Source organism: Chamaea fasciata, unplaced genomic scaffold (genome assembly GCF_029207755.1).
Source record: "Chamaea fasciata isolate MVZ Bird 193981 ecotype frontalis unplaced genomic scaffold, bChaFas1.0.hap1 SCAF_14, whole genome shotgun sequence".
Taxonomy (NCBI): Eukaryota; Metazoa; Chordata; class Aves; order Passeriformes; family Sylviidae; genus Chamaea; species Chamaea fasciata.
In genome coordinates, this window is record NW_027094099.1 from 12,058,995 (window position 1) to 12,086,487 (window position 27,493).

Sequence of the window (27,493 nt, forward strand, 5' to 3'; positions counted from 1 at the left end):
TGATGAACCTTTAGAACTACAGTGATTAAAGTGACAACTTCCATTGACTCCCTGCTGAGGTCTCCGACCTTAAATCATAGAGGTCATAAAAAATATGTGAAGAATCTGAATAAACTCCAATTCCATACTCCATCAGATTAAGCATTTCTGTTGCAGTGGGGATATCAATATGGCTTAAAAGAAGTGCACAATGCTTTATAGTTTTTCAATAATTAAAACTTTTCATAGGAATTACATAAATTTCGAAGAATACTTTTTTTCTCAACCCCATCAAATGCAGTTTTTAAACAGAAAAATGCAAAGATAAGCACTTCAAGTTACCAAAGTATCAATTCTGCAAATTTTTCACTGAACTGCAACCATCTACTTTCAGGGTTTCACAGATTAAAATCTAAACTTTGTTCAGTCAGAGGGCTTGGTAGTTTTCCATGCCAGATCAGAATGGATGCAAACATTCAGTGTTTGAGTTTTGTGGGTACAATGACAAAGATCCCTTCCTACGTCACCAAATAAATCATCGAGCAGGAATTTTTCCTGACTGCACAGGACAACCACGATGACACATGGGCTTGGTATGGAAGAGGCCATGACTCCTTGACACTGCACAAAATCACTGTCCAAACCCAGACTTTCTTTCACTATGGCATAATTTTTTCCATTTTGGACCAGGAGCCATGCAGGAGCTCTGGTGGGCTGAGCAGCCACACACTGGAGAGCACTGTGGGGAGGCCCAGGAATGCAATCCCACCTCTGAAGGGGACACTGTGGGGAGACCATGAGCTGGTGTTTCCACATACCTCTTATGCAGGTGAGCTCCATGTCACTCCCATTTCCCAGAGCAGAGCATGCTGGAACAAGCTGACTCCATCTGTCCCTCACATCCAGGGACCAGCTCTAAATTTTCAGAGTACTCTGCGCTCTCTTGGTGACTGGAGAAGGCAGCAGCAGGAAACAGCAGAAGAATGGGACACATCCATTAACAGTCCCATTTTAAAATGAAATATAATTTAATTCAGCAGCAGCAGCACTGTGCAGTGTTGCCTCCTGATGACTTTTGCTCCGAATTATGTGAACCAGAAACAACGTAACAATTATTTGATTTGTGTGATTTACATGAAGGAAGGAATCCTACAGCATTTACAATGACTGTGAGTCAGGCTTTGCTATCACTTGTCCGTCACATCCAGGAGGTGTTGAAATGATGTGCAGGGAGAGGAGGGCTGCTTCTGAGACAATTCCACTGGACAAACTTCTTCCCTGAGTGGGAAGTATCATTATCCAGCCTTTGCCCTCTGCGATATGCACTGCAGTGAAGGCAGTGGGCTGTGCTCACAAGTGCCAGGGCAGCATCTTCTCTTGTGTGTTCATTTAGCAAATTGGAGACCTCAGACAACTAAGCAAACAGCACCTCAGGTCTTCAAAATCCTTGCTTCTCAGTGGCAATGGATCTATCAGGTCAGTAATTCCAGTGCTAAATGGAAAGTAACTGTCCTGTGATTTTATTTTGTAGACTGAAGCCACTTCCCATCAGGCCACACACAGAACTGCCCTGAGCTCCAAGGGAAGGGTCATTAGCCACGACTGGGAAAAGGCTCTGATAGCCACCCAAAACATGTTTGGGATGACAGAGTGCACCAAAGTAGTTCAACCTTGCACTGCTTCTTGTTTTTAAAAACGTTCCAAGTATTTAAAACCTCACCTTCCTAACTGAAAAGAGGCACTTGCCATTTTTAACAGGCAGCAGAACACCAAAGTGTTGGGGGATCTCTAACAAGGGTTGTGTGTACTGGGGAAAGCTGCAGGTGGGGATGTCTTCTGTCCCCAGGCTCTGTCTGCACAGTTGTCATTGCAGTGGTGTGTGTACAGCCCTTATACTTTTGTCTGCAAAAGCCATGGCAATGCACTTCTGCACTGTCCAGGGTGAGCCTAGCAGTGACATTTTTTTCAACTGGGTCCCAAATGGCACATTTTGTATATTAGTATTTAGTGCCAGTCTATAATTAGAAGATAATTTTTCCAGAGCTAATGAAAAGATGCCCTAGCAACCCCTGGATATGATCCCAAGTCCATTAATACAGCTCAAGCAATTCCATTACATTTTATGTGGGACAGACCACAAAGTTTGAAGAAAGATGCTGCCAAGTACTTTCAACCAGGAACATGTTGAAACTTGGTAAAAAAGGATGGAAGAATTCATCCTGTATCTGTCCCTGTTACATACAGCTTGGAGAGAAACAGGGAAAATTAAATGAGTAACACTTCCTGAACCATGATGGTATTTTGATAGAAATGTGGCTAAGAAATAGCTCCCACGGAAAAATAAAGGAAAATGTATTTCTATCATCATAATGAGGACTCAACCTGTTGTTATGATTCATTAGTGCCAGCTGATAGAGGCAAAGATGGTGAGTGTGGCACCGCAGTAAGCCTTAGCTGTTTTTTTTCCCTGTGTGCCAGCCTGGATGGATTTCTAGCACGGTGTCCTGCTGAGACCATCAGTGACCATCAGTCACCAAACACGTGGCTCCATTCCACAGCCAGCATCTCCAAACCCAGATTCCATAACAAGGTCAGCATCTCCCAGCACTCCAACACCCAGCTGTCACCACAGTGCCCAGAAGTATACTTGATTTAGCACGTGAGAGCACAGCTAATGATGACCCACATGAAAGGAGCCGAGGAGGGATCTTAAAACAGCCTAACCACACTGTACCCTGCTTGGCATGGGTGTAACACCCATTCTCTGTGTGCCTTTCTGCTTGGATAATGTTCTTCAAAAGCAACTACAAGCCTATTAAAAAGCACCGGAAAAGCAGCAAAGAGCTGCCAGGACGAAAGTGGCTGCACTTCCAAGCGGGGCTCAAGGTCTGGCACATGTCCGTTCATCAAAGGTGCTCACCAGCACCTAAGCAATTGCCAGAAGAACTTCACTTCATTGAAACCCCAATTTTCACAGCAAAGCAGCAGGAATGGCCCATTTTCACTGACCAACCTGTGTCTCTGGGATGGGCACTCAGAGAGCAGAGCCCAGCAGAGCGGGGGGGGGCTGGAGGCTACATCTGATTAATCCCATCCAAGTGCCCCAGTTCCCCGCCAGGTCCCAGCAGAGCCCACGCCTGTTCTCCACAGGCAGAGCCCTAAAAATGGAGTATGAGCTGTGGAAACACCACCTACCCCATGCCAGGAACGCAGGCCCTGGAGCACAGTGTCCTCAGATCCTGCCATGGCACACTCACCAGCTTTTTGGATTTATGAGTAAGGTAAATCCTGCTCACAAAGTATCAAGTCGACAAAGAAATAACGCTATAAATGCAATGAAGACCCACAGTGAAAAAGACAAATGTGCCTTACACAGGCAATCGGAAAAGGTCACCAGAATGTTTGTGGCAAGGATACAAGTATTTTTAACTTTGAACAATAAGACTAAAAGGTAGACAAGGAAACCACTGTCATACTACCCCAGGGAGTGAATAAATACTGCCCCAGACCATGAATTAGCTCTAAACCAATTGTCTTCTAATGAAACCCTCTACAATACAGACAGCAATTCACACACCTCAGCATCATCAGCAGAACAGGCTGTTAATTGATGTTTTTCTGGAGCACTTCTAAAAGTTGAGCTCTCAAACTATCATTCCTCACCTGTTCCCTCTGGACAGGCTTTACAAGACGGATAAAAGGGGAATATCCTGTCCCCAACCACACAGCACTGGAGATTTCAAAGACAAAGATCAATGCCTCATCTTCTGATTTTTGACATGGATGTTTTCAGGGTTATTTCTTACCTAACAACTCCCAACAGCATATTTTACTTATTTACAGAAAGACAGGAATTAACAACAGCTCATGACATTTTTATTTTAATGAAATTTAAAAAGGCAGTTATTAGTTATACATACACACAACTGATTCTGTACTTGTTAGTCATAAATATAGAACATTCAGAAGTACAAAATACACTTTATCCACAGCACAATTTCACATCAATATGAAGAGTTTAAACAGATACGTAACCAAGTGCCTAACAATGACAGAAGCCCATTTTTGAAGTTGTTGGTTTTTTTTTTTCTTTCCCTTTTTTTTTTAAAGACCATTAATCTACATAAAGTAATCAGTGCCCACAGTCATCAGTTTCATGAAATGCACTCTGGTTTAGAGTAGGAAAAGACTGACCTTTTAAAGACAATTAAATGCCATCACCTTTTCTTTGCTCCATTATCAGCAACATGCCCAAGCCCACATTCTCTTCTTCTCACAGTTAACAACTGTGAAAAATGGGGCTCTGGCAAAAATCACCTGAAGCCGAACTTGAGCACTGCCAGGAAAAGTGAAAATATCTGAACTAGAAATTAGTCCACTCGATACCTTGCAAACAAAGAGCAACAGCAGTATGACACCAGTAAGGCATTAATGACAAAATGGCTGTATTATTCTCGAAAAAAGAGTACACCTATGTATAAAAATATATGTCATAGCAATTGGGTAAATCCAACACTATTTAACACTGTGCCAAAAGTAATTAAGAGTTAAAAAGGCAGTTCTGCAAGAAGTATTTACAGTTTCATACTGTACTTCAAAAGAAAAGAAAAGGCAACAAAGCTACAAATGGAACTATCTGGTTAAAGCATCACTGTAGGTACTGCCAGTAGCACTTGTACAAGTAATGTGATGAAGTCTTGGATTGTTTGACTGAATAAATGAATAAAAATATTTTAGAATCTAAAACTGTCTCAGCCTACATGTCTGCTCCTTGAAATAACTCACCCAGACCATCTTTTGCAGTTTCTTGCTCCATTAGTTTAAAACCCGAAAGATTCAGTTTCAAGAAACACTGTGTTTGCAACAGTTCGATCAGAAATCACAGCTTTAATTCCAGCTTAGAAAAAAAAAAAAAACAAACCACAAAAGGAATGAGAAATCCACCACCTATGAAATTCTGGAAACTGGAAAGCCAAAGTGCCAAGAAAGCTACACCGACAGCAGGTAATAAAAACATCAGCATTCCCAATGCACCTTATAACTGCAGCTAGAAGATAAGCTAAGTGGCTTTAGTAACCAAACACGAGCTAGAGCACAGCCAAGGCTACACAGAGCTCTGACAGCCACAAGGCTGGGGCGGCTGTTGGGGAGCAGCAGCAGCAGGACGCGGCGGGGCCGGGCAGCCCCCGCGGCAGCAGCGAAGCCTCACCTGCAGCGCCTGCCGGCTCACAAGCACAAAACTGCCGAACTCCTTAATTGCTCCCTCCTCGATGGCTCGGGCGGCTCAAGGCCTCCCACCCGCGCCGGGGGAGATGGAATGGCCAGGAACGGGAGAGGAGCAGGGCAAGGGGGAAAATGCCAGGAATAAAGCGCTGGCTCGGGATGGCACAACAGAAACGGCCGACAGGGAAAACCCAAACCTGGCGCTATTCAGACTGCCCTTAAGAGAGCAGCCAACAGCTTTCCCAACCAGAAAAGGCAGCAGGAGTCCACAAGGTGAGAAGCAGTCCATGCTCTGATTCCTCAGGCGTACTGACTTCAAAAAAACGACAAGAAAACGAGAAGATGTGCTTAAATTTCTTCTAACAGTGCACTTTGAACTGCACGACCAAAATCTGTACATGGGAAGCCTTCTCCAGTAGTAAAAAACCCACAACACACTGAGGAAGTTATCGTTGCTGATGTCAGGAGAAAGAAAATTACTTTAAAAACCTTATTTTAAAATTGAATTCAGGAAGTAAAATATAAATATACTTAGAGCAGATTGTTGGGTAAAATAAAACACAGAAACAGCACATTTTTTTGCTGAATTCATTATTCACTTTATGGAAAAAATTATAAAAATTTCAGAAAAACTGTCATTTATCATGTCAAGCATCTTCTGTGCAGAGACAAAATGCTCACCTGCTGCTCCCTCCCTCATAAGCAGCCCCTTTCAAAACCCTGCACAGACACTGAGCACCTCACTCACTGGTGTGGCATCCAGGCACCTCTTAGAGACACGAGTGAGTTTTGCTCTGAGGCTGCAGAGCTCTGCCTTTCCAATTCCATGAACAGTCATTCATTTGAGCAGTGTGAGGGGAAAGGCAGATGGCTCCAAGAGAATAAACATCCATGTATTTAAAAGAAAAGTGCATAAGCACATGGCTTGCTCACCCAAGATGGTATTTTTCCTGATCTCTGGGCGAGAAGAGATAGGAGGCTTTTTGTTTGTTCTCAGTGTGATTTGGTGAGGCAAGTGCAGACCAGGAGATCTGAGGCCTCTCTAATACCACATCTAGAGATATACAAAACTGTCCTAAAAAAAAAGACTCCCTAGCCCCACTTGCACACAGGGTAAGAGATTGGTCCCAGATTTAGTAAGAGAAACAGTAAGAAGAACTCTTCCTGGCTACTGAACACTACATGCTGATCTGGGAAACGGCTGGGACAGCAGTGGCAGATGGGCACAGCCCCACCTGTGCCAGCTGTGTCCCTGGGCCATGCTCACATGAAACCTGCAGGGCCAGAGCGGGCTGTGGGACTGGGCCTGCCTGCTCTCCAGGATCTTATCCCAAAAATATGGACTGTGGTGATGTGCACAGTGTCCCCACTCTCAAATACCTCAGAATTCGAGAGGTGCCATGAGAAGGCAGAGCTTAATCCTGTGAAGGCTAAGCATTGCTGAACACACTGAGATCTTCTGGATGGGGGCTATACCCTGGGCCTGCTCTTTCACTGCAAGGTCCGTGATGGGCCCTGAATGTCCAAAAGTTGAGGGAAGCTGTCCCTTTCTCCTCTGCAGAGGCTGCCTACCAACACCCAACCTCAAAGGTTATGAACGACCAGCATGCAGGACCTTGGGGTTTTGTGAGTGATTCCTGCTCCTCCCATCACAGAAGAAATGATCAGGATTAAATCCTTACAATCCAACCTCTGTAACTTATCATGCATATGAAATACAGAACAAAAAGATTCCTACCACATCTCTGATGAAGACATACGGCAGGTGATTCGCCCAAGAGGAAGGTGATTAACTTACCTCTGTGGAAAAGCAAAATGCAATGTGGCATTCAGAGCAGTCAAGAGTCCTCAACAAACTTGGTAAGCTGAAAATCCCATATTTAACGGAACAGGGTTAACAGGGTTTACCAGAAGCATTTGCTTGGGAATCCAAGCAAAAATTCAAGTTATCACTGTGTATGCAGTGGACAATAGTCCAATCAATATCTATTACCAACTCACTCTAAAAAAATTATGCACTACAAAACCATCTCACTGCTTGCAGCAAATGAGCTTGAATGATTTCCTAGTAACAGGCCACCACCTTGCACTATTAAAATGTGAGGTTTCACAGTATAAAAAGGTACTTCACAGAAAGGTAATGCAGCTAATATAGAAAATGCAATCTCGATGTGTTTACAGTCATTTTTTAAGAGGCAATATTTTTGGAAAAGCAAGAACAATAATAATTAAAGCAGCCAGTGAGAAATGTACAAGGTTATAGGCCTCAATTCAGTGCAAAACCAGACTAATAGCTTATGTAAGTAAATGTTTGTTCTGAATAGAGAACCACCTGAATTAAAAGTAAGAACACCTATGTGAAGTGATGGAGACTCCCACGATAATCAAATCCTTCACATACATCATCAACCTTTTCAGTACACTCCAGAATGGACCCTTTGTAAAGGCAAAAGAAACCAGTACAGGAAATCACTTCATACAGCACAAGATATACATAAAGTACCAAAATGTACACACATTCAAGTTTAAGTTAGAAAAGGCAGAGCTGAATCTTCTGGTAAGAGAGGCCTACATTATGTTGCTTAATCTCAACATTTAAAGTGACCTAAAACCTACAAGAATCAAAGAAAACAGAATATTGTGTCTGCTTTCAGAAACTTAAGCTTAAAGCAAGGCATCGAAATTGCGCGGTAGGCACTGTAACGAGACATGACCTTACCTTTTCTCTGTTAGTCTTTGTTACTTTATCTATTGAAAAATTACCATTCAAAGGAAATATTATGTACCATTCACATTCAAATATTTGAGACTCAGAGATTTTTTTTTTTTTTAAAACAAGCAAAATTTTTATCTCTGAGGTAGATGACAATAAAACAAAAAAAAACAATGGAGCTGTCAATGAACACTAACAAGTGCTGGAGCTCCTCTGTCGGCATTGATGCACCCCAAGGAGGAGAGAGCAAGCCCTACACCACTACCTGAAACGTCAGAAATGTGTCTTCTGGTTTAGTAGCTTCTACAGAAATGCAACACAGAAAAAGCAGCGCCAAAATTACACCAAAATGGCCTTGCAGAAGAACTTCCATTTCTGCTTCGCAAGCTACTCGGAGAATGGTGGAAACATGCCCAGGTCAGCAAAATCTTCAATGTTGTAATTGCCAGTTCCCTGTGTCGGATCCCCCGGCATCGGCAGCATGTCCTGCATGACAAGGAAAAATTAAAGTGAAGTCTCACTTGCCAACACATTATCCAGACACCAACTGTTTCCTGTTCATCTTTTCGGTGTAAAACCAGAGAAGGCCAAGTTTAGATAAATAAGGTGAAAACCAGACCTGTGCAGAGGGCTGGGCTAAGGTTTACGTGCTACTTATGTTTTGGGGGAGTGTTTCTGAACAAGACGTGGGACTTAAGCAGGGGAGAAGTTTTGGATTGCTCCTCTGAAATAAAATACATTTGAGCTGCCTCCCACTCCTCCCAGACTGAAACAGCTTCCCTTGGAATGGGAGCTACACATGGAGAGAAGCAAACTCTCTAGTTTCACTGCATGGGGATTATACAACACCTCACACACTGGAGCTCCAGCTGTGTCAGGATAGGTTTGGGCAAGGTCTTACCTCCTGGCCAGCACTCTCTAGGTGAACACTGCTCTGTGGAACACTCAAGACTGGACATCCACCCTGACACCCCAGCTAACAAGGTGCCCAAGCAGCTTTCATGAATGTACAGAGGCAAAGGAAATAGCAAGAACTTCTCAGAAGAAATGGGATTTCGTGGTAATCACTCTCACGTGTCTTGAGCCAAGTGAGGTCTCTGCAGGAGGCTTCAAAAAACACTCAACCTTTCCTCTCAGCCGGAGACTGAAGCCACAGGGAAAAGATATCCCTTGCTGGGAAAACCAGAGTTTATGCTTGCTTTTCCTGTCAGTCCTTACAATAATAAGCTCTTACCACAAAGCCAAGTCTTGCCAGGGATAGCTCATTATCCTCACAATAAAACAAAACCAAAAAAACAAATAAGAAAGCTCACAGGATCCGCTCTGTGAAAGAACTGAGAGCTGCTGTGTACTGGGAAGTTCCTCTGAAATCTTCACAGCATCCTTGTCAACATGAGAGAGACTGTGAAGACAACTGGTAGTGTCTGAGCTGCCAGGGTCAGCCTTCATTTTCTGACCAAAACTTGGACTTATCTGATGTTTTCCCACATTCTCTCCCAGCCAAAGGGAAGTGTAGCTGCCCCCTCCTGTCTACACTTCCATCTCTGAAGGCATTTCTGCTGCTGGGGCCTCTGTGGCAGAGCCTCCTCAGGCACAGATCCAGCAAGGTCTCCTCTTGAGTCTGCCTCCCTTAAGCCCAGCTAACCCAGGGCTGACTTTGGGCACAATCCAAGCAACTTCTTGGAGGCCTTTAAACTCACCCAAGTTTCTTAATTCCCCCCAAATGCATGCTCACCTCCAAGAGCTCAGATCTACTTTTATCCCATGGTCCTCCTTTCCACTAACTTCATGAGAAGTTTGTTAAGAAACAAGCAAGACACCGCTTGGAGCCCCAAGTCTCTGCTGGCCATCAAACCATGCTGTCATCAGCTTCACTGGAATTACCCTGAATATCCTCTTGGATAGCAATTAACCTTTGCTAACACAGAAGAGATGCAACAGACCAATCTTGCCTGGGCTGTGGGCAAAGAGCATGCAGACAGGCAGTTATTCCAGATCAAGTGCTGTTGTTCGATCTTGTGTAAAAGCAATGGCTCACCCACACAGGGATATTCCCATGCTCACAGCTCTTCTGCAGCGTTCCTGCAAGCAGCCGCACACGAGTCCAGTCTTGCAGGTGAATTTACTTTCCAGAAGACAAGGAGGCGCCCCACTTCTAAACCTTGCTTGGGGCTTGAACTGTCTCTCTTGCATTTATCTGCATTGTTTTCTTGTAAACTGTATTCTCCATCTAATTTAAAAACCAGTTATACAAGGATAGATACGTTATTAGGCAACTTGACTTTGCTACCTGCAGTCAAGACTCAGAATTATAGTTCATTAGGTAGTTGAAGATGATTGTTTACCACCTAGCTGATACCTGACTGGGTTTAACCATAAAAAATTATTGTCCACTATCTTCTATGCAGTATCAGACTCCTTTCCTGCTTGAACTGTCAAAGAGAATGACATTAATATCTAATTGAACTTGAGATGTCAGAGGCCAGCACCAGGATAAGACACTCCACTTGGGAATACTTCATGGGTTCTCTACAGAAGATGAAAGCTCTAAGAAGAGGGTGCAGGGAGAAGGGAAAACAGCATTCTATGTCAGCAAAGATGCTGTTGTGTGGCAGAAACCCAAACCACCTCAGCAGCTAAGGGCACCTAAGAGCAATGCAGGCCTATGGCAGCACACAGCAGCAGGGAAGTGCTCCAGATCCTGCTGCACCCTGACCCCCAAGGGCCACAGCTCTAACTCAGAACTGAGGGGCCCTCAGAGGGACTGTGGGCTCACCTGGAACACCTCGGTCTGGTTGGGCTGTGGGTGTGAGTGCTGGTCGCTGCTCTGCTGGTTGTGGTGTTGGCTCTGCCACTGCGACCACACTTCGGACGGTCTCCCCTGGAACTGCCCACTGCTCTGGCCACCTTCAGCTGGACGGGAGAAGAAAAGGCAGAAGTCAGAGAGCAGCTCCTCCAAAACATCTGCCTGCTTTAGGGTGGCATCCATCAGCGTCTGGATTTGCAAAGGAGCCTTGGAGAAAGGCCCTGAGTGACATCAGCCCTGGGAGGAGGAAGCCGGAGGGAGTTTCAGCCGCAGAGCAAAGCTCAGGGCCATGTCTGCACAGCCATGAACTGCCCAGAGCAAAACGCAGTGACACAGTGAGCCAGGCACTGGAAGATAATTTTCAAGCATCCCCCCATTATTTTTTAATCAATAAATGATCAGGAGTATTTTTCATTTCACTTAAAAACCAAACTTCACCATCTGAATGCTGTTTCTCTTCAAAACACAGAATTCTTGTGGAGCAGTGGGTGCAGAGTTTGCTACTCATCTAAGAAGCATGTAAGCAGATCCAGGATTTTTTTAAGCAGATGTAGAAACCATATGATCAACAGACAACAGCCTTGCTGATTAAACACAGGCACTGCTGGACTGTCTTGTCCTTGAGTGATACATCTGCAAAGTGACTGATTTAATATGAAGTTCATAGCAAATTATTATCCTGTCAATATGGTGATACTTTCCTGAAAGTCTCAGGCAATCTACATTTGACAGAGTAACATGAATAGCAAGGCTTTATTGTAAATACACTTAAAATGATGATTTCAAGGAGATTAATTTCTTCTAAATGGTCTACCAGGAAAAAAGCATGTTGCCACACATTAATTTAGTTACCTATTACAGATACATTTTTCATGAGTACAGTAACAGATTACACTTAAGCTGGACTCATTTTATCCCGCATTTCTACAGACTGCCACTGAATTATAATATTTTTGGATAACTTTCCATTCATTAGTTATAGCATCTCCTTCTAAGCATTAGCATTTTAGAAAGCTTGCCACCAGGCTTATGCTTTTCCTCCAAACATTTCTTTCTCTTCTTGTTAATGTTTTTCTCTATAACTGCTCCAGCTATTTTTCCCTATTTCCCTCTCACAGCAGAGGACCAAGCTGTGCATGTCTGGTTCTTCCTGATCACCAGCATCCTCTGCCAAAAGTGCCAAATTTCCTGTGCCAAACTTCCACACCTGTGCTATGCCAAGTCTTTGATAGCCAGACTCAATTATGTCAAATCAGCCACTACTCACAGTCATGACTTCAGAAAATACAGACACATATTTAACCCAGTCCCTTTGGCTACCAGCTAAGCCATGCAAAACAGATAAAGGGGAAGGTTTTACAGGAAAGTAAATGGACTGTAGTGATGCATTTCTATCACATCTGAAGTAGATGATTACAGTTCTTCCCTTATTGACATTACTACAACCAGTAATTCAGCTGACTCAAAAACCCTGCAGACATTTTAAAAGCCAAAATAAAATTCATCGAAGTTACCCTCTAAAAGCAAGCTGCAAGTTTGTTTTGGTTTGGTTTTTCCCCTCAGAACAACACATTGAAATTAACTGAGTGAAGCAAATGATGCTTGTTTTCAGCAGAACAGCTCCTGCCAGCCGGCGGCCGAAGCCGTTCCTCTCCATCAAGGCTGGGTTATTAATAGCACCCAAACTGATGTAGGTCAGGAGATGTTTCTCATTAAGTGAAAGGGGTTCTTGCCAAGTAGCTTAAGCCTGAAATACAAGGCTGTCTCATAAACAAATGTACAATGCCTGGTGGAAATGGAGGGAGGAATGGGCTGTGTGGGAAGAGCTCCACGTCAATGCCCTTTTTCTAGGCACAGGTCTGTGCTTTAGGGGCCTGTCTGCCACAGGTCTGTGCCAGATCTGTTCCCCAGGGACAGGAGCAAACAGCACACATGAGTACACTGCTACCTCTGCTTTCTGGGATTGCACAGTATTATCACCCCGTGACATTTTTCATGGAATCCATTATGTTTTTTACTCTTGAATATTGTTCTTCTGGTGGAGTGCAGAAAACTTACCAAGGGGTTACCTACAGGGTCATGGTCTGAAAGCCACCGAACTAGCATGTAATAGGAAAAGAAAACCATTTCAAAACATGGCACCCACTAGGCTAACAGTGTAACTAGGTTAGTTATACTGGGTGTACAAAATAAATCCTGTTTTCAGCCAAGCTCCAGCACGCAATCTCACTGCAAGAGGACACCACCATGAAGAAAAAGATAAACAAAAAAAAAAGTAAATTTGTGCCTTTTAGGTGTCCTCCTGAGAAGTAATAAGAAATTGAACCAGCTGACCATAATTTGGGAGGATGGTTACTGGTGATCTAAGTAAATTTTGAATCTTTCAGGACACGTTTACTGGGAAAAAAATAAAAAAGTTCCCTCATAACATAAAATGACAATATTTTAAAGTGTGTTGGATGTGGAGGAGATACAGCATAGAGAGAACAGGTCAGTTCTCTCCTCTCAAAGCAGTAGCAGAAAGAAAAACCCTTTCACCACCTGGGCTTCCCAACTGACCCACTGAAAGAACAATAAAAACCAACTTTTACTGATTAAATATTGGAAGATTTTTTATAAAGTTAATGTCAAAGACTTTAATTTCTACATGTATGTCTGTGTAACACCATTTAAAACTCACCAAAGCCTGCACTTCGGTTTGCTAAGCTGGAGTAGGCATTCCCACTTGGAGAAGAGGTGGCAGGGCTGGACAGGGGGCTGTATGATGATGGATCAGCTGGGTAGGTGTGACTTGTTCCAATGCCAAAGGGAGATGACTGAGCCTTGCCAGACTGAGATGGAATTTGCTGAGGAATAAAGTATTGAAAAAGGAAAAAGTTTTATTGTTGGGGAATAGCACAGAAGAATCACTTTTTACAACATAAAGCAAAGACTAAATAAACTCTGTGGAAGCCAACAGGCACGTTTCTCCTGTCTCAGCCATATTTCATTTCTGTTCAAGACAGCTTACTGCTGCAGAAGGAATACAACAGACTATTCCTGCTGAAAAGCTCACATGCACTCTCTATCAGCTATTTGGAAAACCACGATTTCCTTCACCACTATTACAAGGATTAATTTCAAACTCAACAGGTATGAATAATTCATCTTTATTTTCCAGGTGTATTGATTTTTCAGTGCCACAGTAAAATCAGTTATCTGAATGTCTTGCAGGTCTCAGATGAGCAGAGTGCTCATCTCAGTGCTTGGGACTAAATGGCCAAAGAAGTTTCAAAGCTAATGAGCTGCTTTCTCTCCCTGCCTGTGAAGTACAGGCAGCAGTTAGTTTGCTTTGTAAAAGGCCTAGAAGGGTGAATCACCAAGTTCTGGCAGAAGGGAACAAACAGTCTAACACTGCTTTAACTGGGCAGCTGAGTTAATTCAAAGGTACTAAAATCCAGCTTGCTGTCATTTCACCTACATAATGGCTCTGTCACAGGATCTCCCAGAATGCTATACAAATGACTAAACACTGCAGAGGCTGCTTTGAGACATGTTCAACTGGTACACTGAGACTCAAGGGAGTGAAGTGTTCCATCCAAAGTCATGTGCTAATGTATGGTGCACAGACAGAATCTGATTATAAACCATCTCCCACATTATGAGTCAGTCCAGCAGTCCCAAGAAAAACCCACTGCCTAACCAACCCCACAAACAGAAATTAAAGGTGATTACATCTCTGGATACCTCTAATGATGTGCATTGTTACTAGCAATCAATGCATGCAAAGGAAGCTGTTCCCTGGAGGAGAGGGACAGGGAGCAGAATGAAGCTCCCACAATCCAAGGGGGAAAGGTCAATGACCTGCTGCACCACTCAGACACACACAGGTCCATGGGTTGGGCAGGATCCACCCAAGCGCACTGAGGTAGCTGGGAAAAGTGCTCACTGAGCCACTTCCCATCATCTCTCAGCAGGAAAAAGGATTGTCAAGAACAGGAAGAGGCTGCCCAAGGAAGAGACTGAGTCACCATCCCTGGAGGTGTTTAAAAATGTGAAGATGTGGCACCTGGGGATGTGGGTTTAGTGGTGAAATTGGCAGCAGTGAGTTAATGGTTGGACTTGATGACCCTAAAGGTCTTTTCCAAACTTAATGATTCTATGATTTTTTGGGCAAATGCACGGGAGCTGGGGGAGGAAAACAGATCCCAACAGGCATATAACATGTGGAAGATGCTATTAAGTCTTCAGTTCAGTTCCAAGCTAAGAAATTGTACATTTCTGAAGGTTTCCACAATGGCAGTGGGAGCTTGGCATGTCACTTTTGCAAGGCTTAGCTCCATTTTAATTTGTTTAAGATGGAAGAATTAATTTCAATTTCCTTACACTCACATACAAACTCAGTTGACTTGGACAGAATTTGTGCAGTAAGAGGGATGAGTAATTTGTTTTAGTCATTTTCAGCACCTTCCATATCATTTGGAGAAATGAGTTAATGTTGCGACTGGACTTCATTAACCAGGTGTGACAGATAACCAGGACACTCTGGGGGCTGGGAATAATCACTGATTAATGTGGAAACAATTCACTTACTGAAAATTCATTTAGTGACCTCCCCAACATGCCATTCCAGCCTGCCAAACAATGGGAACTCAGGAGGGATTAAGAGCAGCATTGTTAAGATCGAACTTGATTATTTAATATTATTTGTCTTTTAATAGAGTTTTAAACCATTTTTTAACTGTTACACAGAACAAGAGATGATTTCTGGGCTAACACTGACAAGCACAGTGCATCTGATGGAGGTGTGTGCTGCTTCCTCCAGCACACAGCAGTGTGAGCTACACTGGGCAGTGCTAATGGAGGAGGAACCGGCTGAGCAACTCTGCTCTCAGCCCATGCCTGGATTTGTAGCTGCCCCTTCTGCCCACCCTGATAAGGGCGGGTAACACTGCTGGGTGCAAGGCCCTGGTCCAAGAAAGATTTAATTCACAGGCTTAATACTAAAGCAGAAGATCTGTCCTATTTCCTTCATCCAGTGCACACATGAAAGAAATGCAGGACAAAACCTTCCAGTGGGGTTTGGGTCAGTGCAGCCACTGCCACCCCAATGACCACCATCCCAAACCAAGCTACCCACGGGGCAGCTGCTGACACTGTCACAGCTCCTCCCCAACCACACATTAATTACAAAAATGGGCTTACTAACACTTCTGTAAAAAGCACAGAGAGTGGAAATCTTGTATGACAGTGAGAATAAAGCACAGGCAATCAATACCTGTCCTGGAAAAGGAGGACGGTTTCCTGTCCAGGCCACCTGGCTCTGGTTGAGCTGCCGGGATATCTGTGTCAGGTTCTGGCCAGTTGAGGAGGAAGACTGGATGTCGTTGACACCAGGCACATGCACCACAGATGAACTAAGGGTTCAGAACAGACACAGAGCCTCATTTGTAGGGTGTATTCTCAATGCACAAATTGTATCCCAGATAAACAAATATTGACAATACATTAAAACTAATTATTCAATCTGTCTCAATAAGAAAAATGACTGAAAACCATCACAAAACTATGAAACATACTGGCATTCTAAATGTCAGCCCTAATAGACACAGCAGGCAAAATTATTTTTAATTAGACTCCAGCAATCTCTTTGAAAGGGCTTCTGAGAATAAAAACAGTCTCACACATGGTGCATACACACTTAGCCCCACATCAGTTTAACATTTAATGCATTAAAAGTCCGGCTTGCAGAGAGCATTCAAGCAGGTACTTCACCACAAATTTGTGCTTAAAGTCAACAGTATTTAAGCATTTGCTTGAATGCCATTCTAAATGAAGATGGGCACGAAGTATTATACTTATAAGCACTTCCTTATTTGTTTCCTGCCTGGGAAATGAAAAATTACATGCTACATATTAAAAACAAGGGCTTTTAATTCCTTTTTTTCACCAATTGATGCTAAAGAAGAACAGGCAGTTATATACAAAGGCAAAAAAATAATCAAGACAGAAAGTTAAACTCATGTAGTAACTTTGGAACACTAACAATAATAAAAAAATAGTATTTTAAAGGAACTTTTTTACATGTGAGCTGTTTTCTACTTACTAAATTTCATTACAGAGAAATACTCAGAAACTCCTCATTATAAGAAAAATTTTATGAAGGAACTGCTCCACTTCACCATTTTATTCTCATGGAAGTCTACAACCACACATTGTGAATGTACTTTTATATATAAAACCATATTTTTTACATGTCACATATAAATGAATAGAAATGAAGACAGCACACAAAACCACTTTTGTGGATCCACTGAAACAGCTTGTTCTTTTCTCCAGTCCCTTCCCTATTGTTTATTTTCACAATCTTACAGAGGGAGAAGAGGGCAGATTGGGAAAAGAAGTAAACAAGGCTGAGCAGAGAGAAAGCAGGAATCTGAATCCTTGGAAAAGGCTGACAGAATCCCTCCCAGAGTGTAAGCAAAACGTGGCAGGCATTTGATTGAATATGGGAGTTGTTATTCTGGATTTCTTACTGCCTAAAAGCAAAGTGTATGTTCAGAAATTCTTTGTAGAGCTTTCTAATTTTTTAAAAATCTGTTTTATTTTTATTTTATGCTATCCAAGAGCCTCCAAAGAGGGAAATGTAGACCAGAAAGTCCATCTAAATCTGACTGGAGCACACAGCAGCTGCTGGCGAGGGCTGGCCCTACTGCAAACAGCTTCTCAGCTGGACTGGCAAGTCCCATCATCTAAGGAGCTTGGACTGTATCTGGAGCTGTACTTTGAAAGCAGGATTCTGCACAACAGTGCCTAGAGGCTGCCCAGCCTGTGACTGAATGGGCCAGGCTGGAGACTGTACAGAGGACAGTTCACTGAGAGTGGAAGTGTTGGCAGAAATGCAAGCCATTACTTGATGTAACAGAACAGCAACAGGAAAAAAGCTATAGTTAAAGATCAGGAATTAGCAAAGCCAAATCCCCCAATGGCAAGTCAGTCAACCAGTAATACACAATATCCAATTAAAAGACATTTTAATTTACTGTCATATCTCCCCAAGTTATACTTGGTTTTAATTTGACAATTTTTGAAAACACACTCCCATGGATCTTATTTCTCTTCACTGAGATTATTAGCAATAACGACTTACATTGCACATTGGTTTAAATAAAATCAGTGCTTGTCAATGTTTTCTGTCAGAAGTGACAGATTCTGAGCGGCTGTTTCTTCATTTTCACAGCCTTGGCTGCTTTGAACAGGAGAATGAAACTCCAGTAAGACAACGGTGATATCACAAGGCACTAAGGCAAACACAATTGCTGTTATCACTCTCCAAAAGCAACCGGAACTTGTACTGCCAGCTGGTAGGCAACGACACACACTCAGATAAACTCAAAAATGCCTTGGAACATGCCAGACCACCACCTTACATGTATTTGGAAGCTGCCTTAGAAGAGTATTCATGCCCCTGTTCCAGTTCCCACATGGGACTGTGGAGGCAGCATCCCTCCGTTCCCTTTGATACCCACATCACTGCCCTTCAAGGCAGCCTGCAGTAGTGACAACTGTAAGTGCAAAACAAATCTTTGCACCCTCCTAGCTTGGTTGAATGTTCCTCAGATCTCTGACCCTGTCCGGTCACCTCTCAGAGTTATTTCCCTTCAGAATTTGTTGCTGCTTCTTTGTTTTTTTTTTTTTTTTTTTTTCCAATTACAATATCACAGCAATATTTACCAGCCAGTATTTTTAGGAGATACTCAAATCACCAGAGGTTGTAAACCCTTTGTAAATGCTGAAACATCTCCAGCAGTGAAGTGTACACGAAGTAGAACTCATCAATGTAAAGAAAGCTCTTGCACCTTGGGTTGGTTTTGTTTCCACCACACTGAAGGGGAACAGTCCCCCCAATCAGACAGAAACTGATACATTCAGGATCTGCGCTAAATACCTGAAAGTCTTTCCCGAGTGTCCTGGCTGAAACGGGCTTCCCTGTGAGTAAAGCTGCTGGTTTCCTGCTGTGGATGCAGAGGCCATCATTTTTTTATCTGCTACAAGATAAAAACAAATCACAGAAAAAGAATTAATTTAGGAGATGAGATTATGAAGGAAAAATGATTTAAAGACAATTGCAATATATGTTTTCTTCCCTTCTTCAAGCTTCATGAAGGAGCCCTGTGGAACACATTAGGAATGACACAAAATGACAATTCTGTGAAACCAGAGGCATAGCTGGTTTGTGTCTCCTCTGTACTCTCCACACAGGCTGCGCCTCCTTAATGCCATTGTTTGCATGGAACATTGTGCTGGTTGTGCCTCACACAGCCCAGACCTGCTGGAAGCTGCTCCTGGCTGGACAGGGCACAGCTACACGAGGTGGAGTGTGAGGGGTGTCCCAGGCACAGACTGGAGAGGGAAACAAAGCTTTTCTGCAAGAAAGGTGTGAGGGTCTGCCCAGGGGATGGAGGGATGGCACATCAAACAAGCCTGGTCCAAAGAGGGTGTGATGCACGTGAACATCTGTGGCTCAGGTGAGGGCACATTTCTGGCACCAGGAAAAGTCCTCCAGCCCCACTGCTGTTGGCACAGACTGTCTGCACTGAGGTGGCAGCTGAGGGCTCCCACCCTGCTGGGTTAAAGAACCCAAGGAAGGGTGTCCAAGAGCTCTCTCCTAACCAGGTGACAATCTGCAGCCTGGTGGCATTGCCTGCTCATCTCAGGGTGACAACCTGCAGCCCCACCCACATCACAGGCACTTCGCTTCTGAGTGTCACCAGACCTGCACACCTGAGCTGTGGCAATGCAAAACACAGCTCTGTTGTGGAACTTTCTGTCCTCATGTGGCTTGGGGGAGCCATGAAATGGGATGGAAGAACTTCAGAGGGGTGGAAGACAAATGAGTGTGGTGAATAACTTGCACAAAGAGATGCCATTAGCTTTGATAGCCTACCCTTAACGTGGCAACTGGAGATCAACCTCTAATGGAATGAAACGAGATTGGGTGAACAGCTCCATTTGGTCCCTTAATTTAATTTTCTGGTACTGGATTATTCCAAAGCCCAGGGAAATCTCACTACTACTTCTCTTAAAATAATTTACAGGTCTGCTACACCACCCTTTTTTCACTTTCTCCATTTCCCCTCTAAGTGCAAAACACTCTGCAACTCACTGATGGTTTTGTAACCATTTGATGCTATGTACCTGACAGGCCTAGAAATCAAGTCTGCCCCCTCATCTTCCCCTTTGCTCTTTTCAGACTCCCACTCATTTCACAAGATGCTCTCTCGGACAAAAGGCCCACTCAACTCACAAGTAACAAGTATTTTTTAGGTGTTCAAAATTTTTTTAGCTTTCCCTAGATTTTAGAGACCTCCTGAGTGTGACTCACCAAAGGCCTCCAACACACACCAGCTCTACTGTTACCTAAGCTGTTCTTACCTTATGTTCCTAACAAGAACCTAAGCTTGCCTCTCCAAAGAAAAAAGTCACCTCAAATTCCCCCACAGGAGCCTCAGAGAGGGAGTGTGGATGTCACTGATGCAAGCTGGCATTGCTTGTCCTCCGTAATGCAGAAATTTGTAGAAATTCCTCCCTGGCTACCTACTGCCCAGCACAGAAACCAAGGCTGGACTGCAAAACTCGTATTTTAAAAAAACAACAGGGAGAAATGGGGACACGGTGTAGAGAAGGTTGTGTATATACTAGGAAGAATTGACAATGGGCAGGCTTATATCTAAGAAGGACAGAAGAATTTTTCTTTTTCTGCAATAATGTCATTCTTGCATGAGATGCCCCATTTTCTAAGGCCACCCTTTGCAGGGACACCAAACTCTCAGAGCTGGAAGAGACTGAGCCAAAATCCTGCGGGTGCTTTAGATATTTGAGAACAACTCACCAGAAAAATTGAGAGTGGCCCAAATGAACTGGAATTCCTCAAGTGCAGCAGAGTTTCCATGGCAGCTACCAGTGTCTGTGCCACAGGATGAGGCCAGGACAAAGGGAATAGCTCAACTAATAGCAAGCAGCTAATTCTCCTTCCTGAGTTACCCTGAATGCTCTTTAGCCTCTGAATCTGTCCCACAACTCTCCCAGCTGTATTCCTGCTCAGGATTTTTCACACAATTCTCTGCTCTTACCTTTGGTAAAGCACTGGTTTTTTGGGTGGGTTTTTTTGGCGAATTTTACCTGTTTTTCTCTAAACTCTACCACTGTACTGGTCAATTATGTCCGTTCCCCCAGCAGGACCAGGATTTCCAACACTTCCACCTCTTGACTGAATCTCTCTCTAAGAACTGCATCATCCCGTGCTTCAAATCACTTGCATGAACCAGTAAAGCCAGGCTTTCTCTCTCAACTTTTGCGGATTTAATTAAGTGTAGCCACTACATGCAATTATAGCAGCAATCTCCCGGTGTCAGCCCATGTTCTTACAGAATGAGATTGGGTATCAACATAACACAAATGTCTGGCAGGCAGCACACAGGCTTGTCAATATTGGTTTTGGACAGGGTACCTCATCCCTAACTGGGAACCATCCTTTATCATTCAGAGGAGACCTTGATCACAGCCCCCATGAGAAATTCAGAGAGGGAGAATGTCCCAAAAAAAGCACAGCCTGTAAATTGATAAGAATGAAAAGAGAAATGGCATTTCCAAGAACATAACCTCCCAGCTACCTCACAGCTTGCAACACCCTTAACCCTAACCCCTCCCCACAAACAGCTGAGAGCTGCCAGTAAGGCAGCCAAAAATCAAGATGTTCTTGCTTGGAAAAACATATTCTGGTGTTTAGGGTTGGAGTCCTGCTACCTTCTAATGGACCCCTTTTATGGCCTCAGCTGTTGACTCCACTCTTCAAGTAAACAGACAAAGATGAACAGGAATAGCAGAAAGTCCTAGCAACAGGAGGAGAGGATATCAAGTATATACTGCAGTTACAGTGTCTTCTCCAATTGAAAAAGCCAATCCAGACAAAAGCAACCAACAGTGAGGTCACCTTCCAACGCCCCTGGAGTCAAACCCTGTGGGTCATTTCCTCCCTGCACTGCATGAGACTTGCACATTGATTTATTTAAAACAAACGTAAAAATTCCTCTTTTTCAGTGAGGACAGTTAAGAACAATAAACAATCAATGAGCTCTTCCACAAGCCATGGCATTAATGAGTCTGGTTTCCTACAGATATATTTCAGATGACCCCTTCAGCTGCCAGTCTTAGTGGTTTCTGTCTGTTAGGGCAACAGGCAGCACAGGCTGGGGCTACTCTGAGACAGCTCCACCTCTCTGACTGACAAGCTGGCTGTTACCTCTTAGAACAGGGCTGGGAAATCCTTTGGTGAGGGCATCAGTATGGACTCTGTCCTCATTGCAATTTCCAAGGAATGTAGAACAACATATTGTTTCTGAGACTCCTATCACTCTCAGAAGAACTTGCTAACAAATTTAAAAGTTGTGGGAAAAAGAGCAAGGACTCCTGACAACCAAGTAACATGAGTGGAGATGCCTCAACTGACCAGAGAACAAATATATTGTTGGCAGTATATGACTCTGAAAGCATTGATACAAGAGCTGGTGATTTGATTAAAAAAATGCAGCCTATCTTAAGACTAAATAATAACTTTCTTGTCCCTTTTTAGAGAAATATGCCCCTGTTTGGAAAAATAAATTTACATATGCTGTTTAAGAAAGAAAATATACACTCGGAAATGGAATGATCTGCTCAGTATATTTAAGATCTAGGAGCACTACCTAAGGTGTCCTAGTGAAATGAAAAGAGAATCAAAACCAGCCAGTTCTGGTGACACAAAAGCCATCCTTCCCTCTGAATTTACTCCTATCATCTTCAGGGGAAACACCAACTAATGACAAATGCTAGGAAATGTCCCAAAGACTGATGCTGCTTAGAAAATTCTCTGCCACACAGCAGTTTCTCTTCATTCTCTTGAAGCTGTGCTTTATATCATGTAACCAAGTTTAACACAGTATTATAAATTAAACATCAGGGACATTCACTTACAAGCAGTTATTCCAGCAAACATCTCAGCAAATCTAGGATCTCTCTCTTGGGAGAAGATAGCATCAGGCTTTTCCACAGACTTTCCACCCTCGTGAACATTAGCTGGTATACTTGGAACAGGCACCTGTGGAGATACAGAGGAAGGTAATTCCCTCTACTGTATTTGACAAAAAGGAATTCAGGGACAGTCACAATGTACTTTTAGTTTTGCTGAAATCTGCTGTTGTTTTACATCTTAAATGATCAGAGGCACAAAAAGAAAAATCTGAGAAATTTCACCTGAGATAAGTCATAGGATGACAGCCCATCTCTTTGATGTACTTCGAGTTCTGCTTGCTGTTGCTGAAGTTGTCTGCAAGGGAGACAAAACGACTTTCTTACAAAAACCAATTAAGATACAAAAAGGAGTAGTCATGGTCTCCTATTTTACACTCCCAGTGAAACATGTCTCAGATGATTTACCAAATCCTTTCCTGTGAGATCCATCTGTTTTTACAGCCTTTTACACTGAGAAAACCTGCACCACAGGAATGCAACAGTGCACAGGAAGAATTCTGCTGGGATATCACAGAAGGGTAAGTGGGTGGGCAGGTAATGGAGGATGGAACACCATCTCTCTATAAAGGATTTAAAAATTCACTATTCTTAATTCATTGTCTTCCTCATGGTGACGACGAACACGCCAGACCTCCCCTTTGATTCTGCTGAAGGAAACAGTAAGCTTGCTCTCCAGGAAGACACCTAATGACAGAACACCTCAGCAGATGGAAAGTTATTCAGATGTTTTGCACCTCTGATTAACAGTCCCTTTCTGTTGCTTGGTCACAACAAGCAAGAAAACTTCTTGCCTGGAGATGCACTCATATTTGTGGGGCTCTTGGCTCATTTAGCAAAGAATATATAAACACCCACAATTATGCTAGAGCTCAGAGATTAGGATAGGATTGGAGCTGAACTGATAAAATACTTGGATTTGATACTTGTAAATGATCCTTGACAGTGCTCACAGTTTTTGTATGTTTCTGGCTTCTTTCTGAAGGAAAAGTCACCCAGAAAACAGGAATTACACACCATGTGTGTCTCTCCCCAGTGAGACGATACTTGGACAGGCAGGAATAGATGATATTTTGCAAAACAGCAAGATCATGGATCTGAAATGCTGGAAAATTACAATGTATTTTTAGTCACAGACTTAAATTTTAGATTTTCATCCAAATCTTCTTTTAAATTTTGAAATAGATTCAAATGCCAAAGGACTGAGAGACAAACTTGCAGACTAAGTCAAATGACAAACGAGACACAGACTGGTGGAAATGTGAGGAATCACTCAAACAAGCTACTGAAGTAACAGATTTTGCTACCCCTTGAAGCTTTTCCAGAAGACACTTTGGTCAGTTTTTATGCTCCACAGCAAAAATCTTTCTCCTGTAACAAACAGCAGGTCGAAGTAAGCGGCCCAAAGCCTTCTGCAAGCCTTGAGGTGTCAGAACACATAATACAGGGAATAACTTTTGTCCTAGCAGTTACATGGGAAAAAAGTCAGTCCTCCATGCCATTAGAGAGCCATGGATTTTCCCTATTATTTTAGCGAACAGAAAATTCCTAAAAATTACCTCTGGAATGCAAAGACATTCTTTGTTCCCAAGCATAAAATGCAAACTTTTTTCAACAGAACTACGGGAGGCAATTTAATCGTGGGGAATCTATGGGGAAGTTTCTAAATACCACCCCGTGGACAATAAACACCCATTAAATCCCGTTGTTAACGTGAAAGCTAATTACACTGTTTCATTTGTTTTTATTACCACCGACTTGGTGCGTGTGTCAATAAACAGCACATTAGGTTCTCCTCTGTTCCTTATAAAGAATGTTTTCTTGATTCAGCCATATACATACAAATGAGCCAAACCAAACAGCACACTCACGCGTTATTTGTTTTGTAGGCACTTCTCTAACTTAGTGCTCCTTTGCCCCTCTCTATCTTTCATCTCTAATACTCATTAAGCTGCAGTACAATATAAACATCAAATTGTGTTAACAGCACTGAACTTTGGGAATAACCTCCCAAAATCCATCTCCTATAAAATCCAAATAGTTGCGTGTATCTTTACTGAACTCTGTGCAAGTTACGCTGCACTTAATTAGGATTGAGATGCAAAGCCAGGGTAGCATCTTCTGTTGTTGTGGGCTGCTACTGCATAAACACTTGCATAAATGGTGCTTGAAACCTGAAAGAAACTGTGCAGCAATTCATGGAGCAGCTGACCAGGGAAGGCTCAGTGCTGCTGCTGTGGCTGCTTCAGACCCTGACATCTCACCAGCCCTTCTGACAGCCAGCACAGGCAGGTCCCTTCAGCCACCCAACTGCTGCACAGCAAAAATGAAACACAACAAGGGATTCTCATCAGTTTAGGCAAAACTCAAAGTTGCCTTCTAGTTTTGAACCCAAAAAGTGTTCTTGGTTTCACTTTCAGTTTCAGGGGTTCAAGGAGTAAATGAACAATTTCTTGGCTCTACAGGATACCCAGCACAGCAAGTGAGGCATTGTCTGGGTCAACAATGGATTTGTCTGCACTGACCCACAGGTTCAGTATGAAACTGGGAAAGCACCTTGGCTTGGACAAGGAATGGTTCAGCAAATCTGAAGGCTTGGACAGATACTTCAGATTTACTTTAGTAAATACACACGGAGGAAAAAGGAAGATAGTGTGGAAATTCCTCTGACATTCGAGAGGATGTTAAACTCCCTCTATGAAAACTGAAGTCACGGGTTCCCTTTCGAGGCACCAGAGTAAACAAAAAACGATCTGAACTTTAAAATTAACAGGCTCTTTGGTGGGAGAGAAACAACAGTACTGCACCCCTACCAAGCTATTTTTATATAATACAGGCACACGTGCTTCCTGTGTCTGGTTTGGACACAAGCATAGCAGTAAAAGCCTTGGGGCTGTGGTTGTAAAACCCTCTTTCAGAAATTCTCAGTACCTCCCTCTTTTAGCCTAGAGCTTCAGCTCAGCCCTGCAAAAGGGTCTAACACCAGTATCAGACACACCACAGATGACACAGGAGCACGAGAAAGTCTTTACCACCACTACCACCAACTGGAATTTTATCAGGATAGTTGGTCTCGTTAGTGTTTTGGCCCAGGAGAATGCAGAGCAGAAAGCATCTCTCCCACAGGCTGATTCATGCAGCAGGCTGCTTCCAGCAGAGACCTGTGCCAGCTCTCTGCAACACGAAAAGTCTCGAGACTCAGGACAACCACAGGACTCATAAATTTACACAGTGCAGCACAGGATTTGTGGCTTCCAAAAATGAAACATCAGATATTCCACACAGGTCACAAAAACACATATCTTCTTTATTTTTATGTATATATATATATATAAATATATATACATGCAAGACCATTATATAACCTGTCACCACAACATTATTTTATTCAAACACTGTTCTACCTGTGTAATAAACAAACACTGATAACAATTATTTTTTTCTTGTTGGAAATCAAACAGCCCCAAATACACAGGAAGACGTGGTCAAACAGGGGACTCTTCTTTTCAGCCCAACACAGCACAAAAGTGAAACGTTAAATGCTTCATTTCTCCAGGAAGTTTCTCTTGGATGACTACACCCAAGTGAAACTGAGAGAAGTTTTCTTTTCTTTTTTTTTTGCAAAGAACTAAGTGAACATTTGAACCTAATGTTTCCTTATCTTTCCGTACCTAATGCAAGTTTGGACATTTGACTGTTTGAAGCACCAAAGGAATATCTTTATTAAAAAAAAAAAAAAAAAAAAAAGAAACAAAAAAGAAACAGAACAACCAAACCAAGTCAACAAATAACAGTAAAAATCAATGAATCCCTCCACAACTGGAATCATCACTGCCCTCTACAGTCTTTTGGGAAAATGCTGTTCACTGACCAACCTGAGCTATTCCATTAACAGATACACACAGTGGCTTTAAACTATCCTCAGTTACAAATTGATTTAAAACCAGATTTTTTGGCTACATTGCCTTTACAATTTAATGCTGAATTTTTAACTACTTCAAGCCTGTTTTTTATGGGGCTGCCTACATCACCACAGTGACAGGCAGATCAAATCTGTCTCTGTGCCTTCAGCTGGGCAGAGCAAGGCATCCCCACCTGGTGTCCATGGGAAGCACCTTGCTGGAGCCAGAGCACCTTCCAGGAACACGTAAGGATGGCCACACACACCAGGGCTGCTGCCAAACCACCAGTCCCAGCAGCAGCTTAATGAGGAGTTGGAAATCACCAGCTACACATGACATACAACTCTTCAGGGCAGCTAGGAAATCAGAAGTCAAAACATGACCCCAAATGTGAGGGGGAAAAACAAAAAAAACAAAACAAAACAAAACAAAACAAAAAAACCACACAAAAAACCCCACCGAAAACAAAAAAAAGAAGCCAGAAACAGGCAGGAACTGCAGTACTTTACAGTAAGTCCTCTTTGGAAATCTGAGAACTGGGAGAGAATAAGGAGAAAAACAAAACCAGTCTAAATAATACATTCTTTCTACTATTCAAAAGCAGGAGTATAATGGGCTGTATCTTGCCCGTTTCAGAACATTTTCAACATGACAAGAAAGAGGGAACATCCCCTGTCAAAGTAGCAGCAGGCAACTTCCATATTAGGTCAGCATTTCTGGGTTGCCATTCAAACCTAGCAAGAGAGATGGAAGCAGAGCCAGGAGCTGGCACAGTCCTGCTCATCACAGTGGTGCCAAACTGAACTGTACAGTGCAGGCTCAGAA

At 42.9% G+C, this 27,493-nt stretch overlaps 1 protein-coding gene across 3 annotated transcripts in view; it reads right to left on the bottom strand.

Moving 5' to 3' along the window:
- Positions 1–3,847: 3,847 nt before the first annotated feature.
- The window catches only part of ARNT2 (aryl hydrocarbon receptor nuclear translocator 2), a 97,565-nt gene continuing 73,919 nt past the window's right edge, over positions 3,848–27,493 (bottom strand). For all 3 annotated transcript variants that reach the window (XM_066196231.1, XM_066196230.1, XM_066196232.1), the window contains 7 exons: positions 22,992–23,064; positions 22,713–22,836; positions 18,649–18,748; positions 15,979–16,117; positions 13,402–13,567; positions 10,692–10,828; positions 3,848–8,401 (listed from right to left, as the gene is read on the bottom strand). In XM_066196231.1, the coding sequence (XP_066052328.1) occupies positions 8,303–8,401; positions 10,692–10,828; positions 13,402–13,567; positions 15,979–16,117; positions 18,649–18,748; positions 22,713–22,836; positions 22,992–23,064 (838 nt within the window). In that variant the 3' untranslated portion in view covers positions 3,848–8,302. The remainder of the gene's footprint in view (positions 8,402–10,691; positions 10,829–13,401; positions 13,568–15,978; positions 16,118–18,648; positions 18,749–22,712; positions 22,837–22,991; positions 23,065–27,493) is intronic.